General features: G+C 58.0%; 1 protein-coding gene across 1 annotated transcript; it reads right to left on the bottom strand.

The window, feature by feature from the left end:
- Positions 1-516: 516 nt before the first annotated feature.
- On the bottom strand, positions 517-2098 carry klhl26 (kelch-like family member 26; the record flags this gene model as incomplete). Its single annotated transcript, XM_080532398.1, has 1 exon — positions 517-2098. Exon 1 carries the CDS (start codon positions 2092-2094, stop codon positions 517-519), a length of 1578 nt encoding a protein of 525 aa, XP_080388524.1. The 5' UTR covers positions 2095-2098.
- Positions 2099-2250: the final 152 nt, after the last annotated feature.

Below are 2250 nucleotides of genomic sequence, written 5' to 3'. Positions count from 1 at the left end.
TTGTTATCATCACATGAGATTACAGTATGTTATCATCATCACATGAGATTACAGTATGTTGTTATCATCACATGAGATTACAGTATGTTATCATCATCACATGAGATTACAGTATGTTATCATCATCACATGAGATTACAGTATGTTATCATCATCACATGAGATTACAGTATGTTATCATCATCACATGAGATTACAGTATGTTGTTATCATCACATGAGATTACAGTATGTTATCATCATCACATGAGATTACAGTATGTTATCATCATCACATGAGATTACAGTATGTTATCATCATCACATGAGATTACAGTATGTTATCATCATCACATGAGATTACAGTATGTTATCATCATCACATGAGATTACAGTATGTTATCATCATCACATGAGATTACAGTATGTTATCATCATCACATGTTTGTATCAACTCAACAGACCCACAGGAAGCAGCAGGAACACACGGGATCAGAACCACCCGAGTCACGAGGAGGCCGAGGTCAGAGGTCAGGGTTTACCGCTGGGTGGTGGTCTGTGGAAGTATGATCGGCGTACACGCGATGCCCGCAAAGGACTCTGGGAAGTGTAAATCCCTCTCCCACTCGTCCGTATCGGTGTTGTACACCTGCACGATGCTGGTCACGTTGTTCAGGTGCCAGTTGTAGCCGCCCACGATGTAGATCTTGTTGTCCAGCAGGCAGCAGCCGGCCTCCGACTGGCCGGCGCGCATCGGACTGACGGTGGTCCACTGGTCGTTCTCCGGGACGTAGTACTCCACCGCCAGCACGTCGAAGCAGCGGTCCACGTGGTCCATGCGCCCGCCCAGGGCGTACACCCGGCCGTTAGCGCTGATCATGCCGTGGAGCACCCGGGGTTCGTTCATGGGCGACTTGAAGTCCCACTGGTCGGCGGCGGGGTCGTAACAGTGGAGGGTCTTCTTGTCGTCCAGCGAGACGCCGTAACCCCCGGAGACGTAGAGCTTGTCCCCGCAGGGCGTCCCCGCGTGGCCCCAGATCCTCCGCCGGAGCGGCTCCACGCACGTCCACTCGTTCTCCTTCGGGCAGTAGCGCTCCACGGACGACAGGCTGCCGGAGCGGTTGCGCCCCCCGGTGGCGTACAGGCGTCCCTGCAGCACGTTCAGCTGGAACTGGATGCGGCCCTCCTGCATGGGCTGGATCCTCAGCCAGCGGCTCAGGTGCGGGTCGAAGCGGAAGCACGCGTCCACCGCGCCCTCGCCGCTGCGGTACTGCAGGTGCTGCCCGCCCACCACGTACACGAAGTTGTCCAACACGGAGACGCACGCGTGGCTGCAGCCCGTCTCCATCTCCGCCAGCTCCTTGAACTGGCGCGCCCCGGCGTCGGGGAGGCAGAACACCTTGCCGCTCACGGTGCGGTCGTTGTCCGTGTACGGCGTGCCGCCGAACGCGATGAGCGACACCGCGTCCGAGCGGATGGTCGTCCGCGGCGACTGCATCTCGTGCTGCCGGAAGGGGAGGATCTGGTAGTTGAAGGCCTCCAGGAGGAACTGGCGGCAGAGGACGTCCTCCACCATGATGTCCACGGTCTGGACGCTGTCCACCAGCTCGGAGGAGCGCATGAGCGGGAAGCGCACGTGGCAGAGGACGTGGTTGGCGCCGGCGCGACGGGCGTCGTCGTGCCGCAGCCAGCGCGTGGCGGCGCGGAAGAGGTCGATCTCGCTGCAGTTCTGCAGCTTGTTGCTCTGCAGGAAGAAGACCAGCCGCTCGGCGGGGATGTGCAGGAAGTCCTCCATCTCGGCGATCTGCAGGAAGTGCCGGAAGGTGAAGGCGTCCACCGACTCCCGGAGGGAGGAGAGGTTGAAGGTGGTGGCCATCTGGCCGATGTTCAGGCAGGTCTCCACGCTCATGGCCGACTTCAGGAACTCCTCGCAGAGCTCCACCACGGGGACCATCTGGAGGAAGACCGCCGCGCCCAGGACGTCCTGGATGCAGTCCAGGTCCAGCGTGACCTCGGCGCTGTAGGCGAAGTCGATGATGTGTTTCAGCCCGCGGGCCGACAAGCCCTTCAGCTCGATGGTCTCCTGGTTCGCCTCCCGCATGCCTCCGGTGAACATGGCTCTGGAGGGAGAGGAGAGAGAAAGCCGTTCAAACCACTAACTTCATTTTTAAACTTTAAACGTTGCTTTGTTTATGTTGTAGAGCGGTGGTTCTCAAACCTCTCCTCGGGGCGCCCCAGCCGCTCCACATATCTGATCTGTTCCACCACCAGC

Source organism: Nansenia antarctica (assembly GCF_963989245.1).
Source record: "Nansenia antarctica genome assembly, chromosome: 1".
NCBI classification, from domain to species: domain Eukaryota; kingdom Metazoa; phylum Chordata; class Actinopteri; order Argentiniformes; family Microstomatidae; genus Nansenia; species Nansenia antarctica.
Note: the sequence above shows the minus strand (reverse complement) of the source record. Positions and strands in the feature narration are given on the sequence as shown.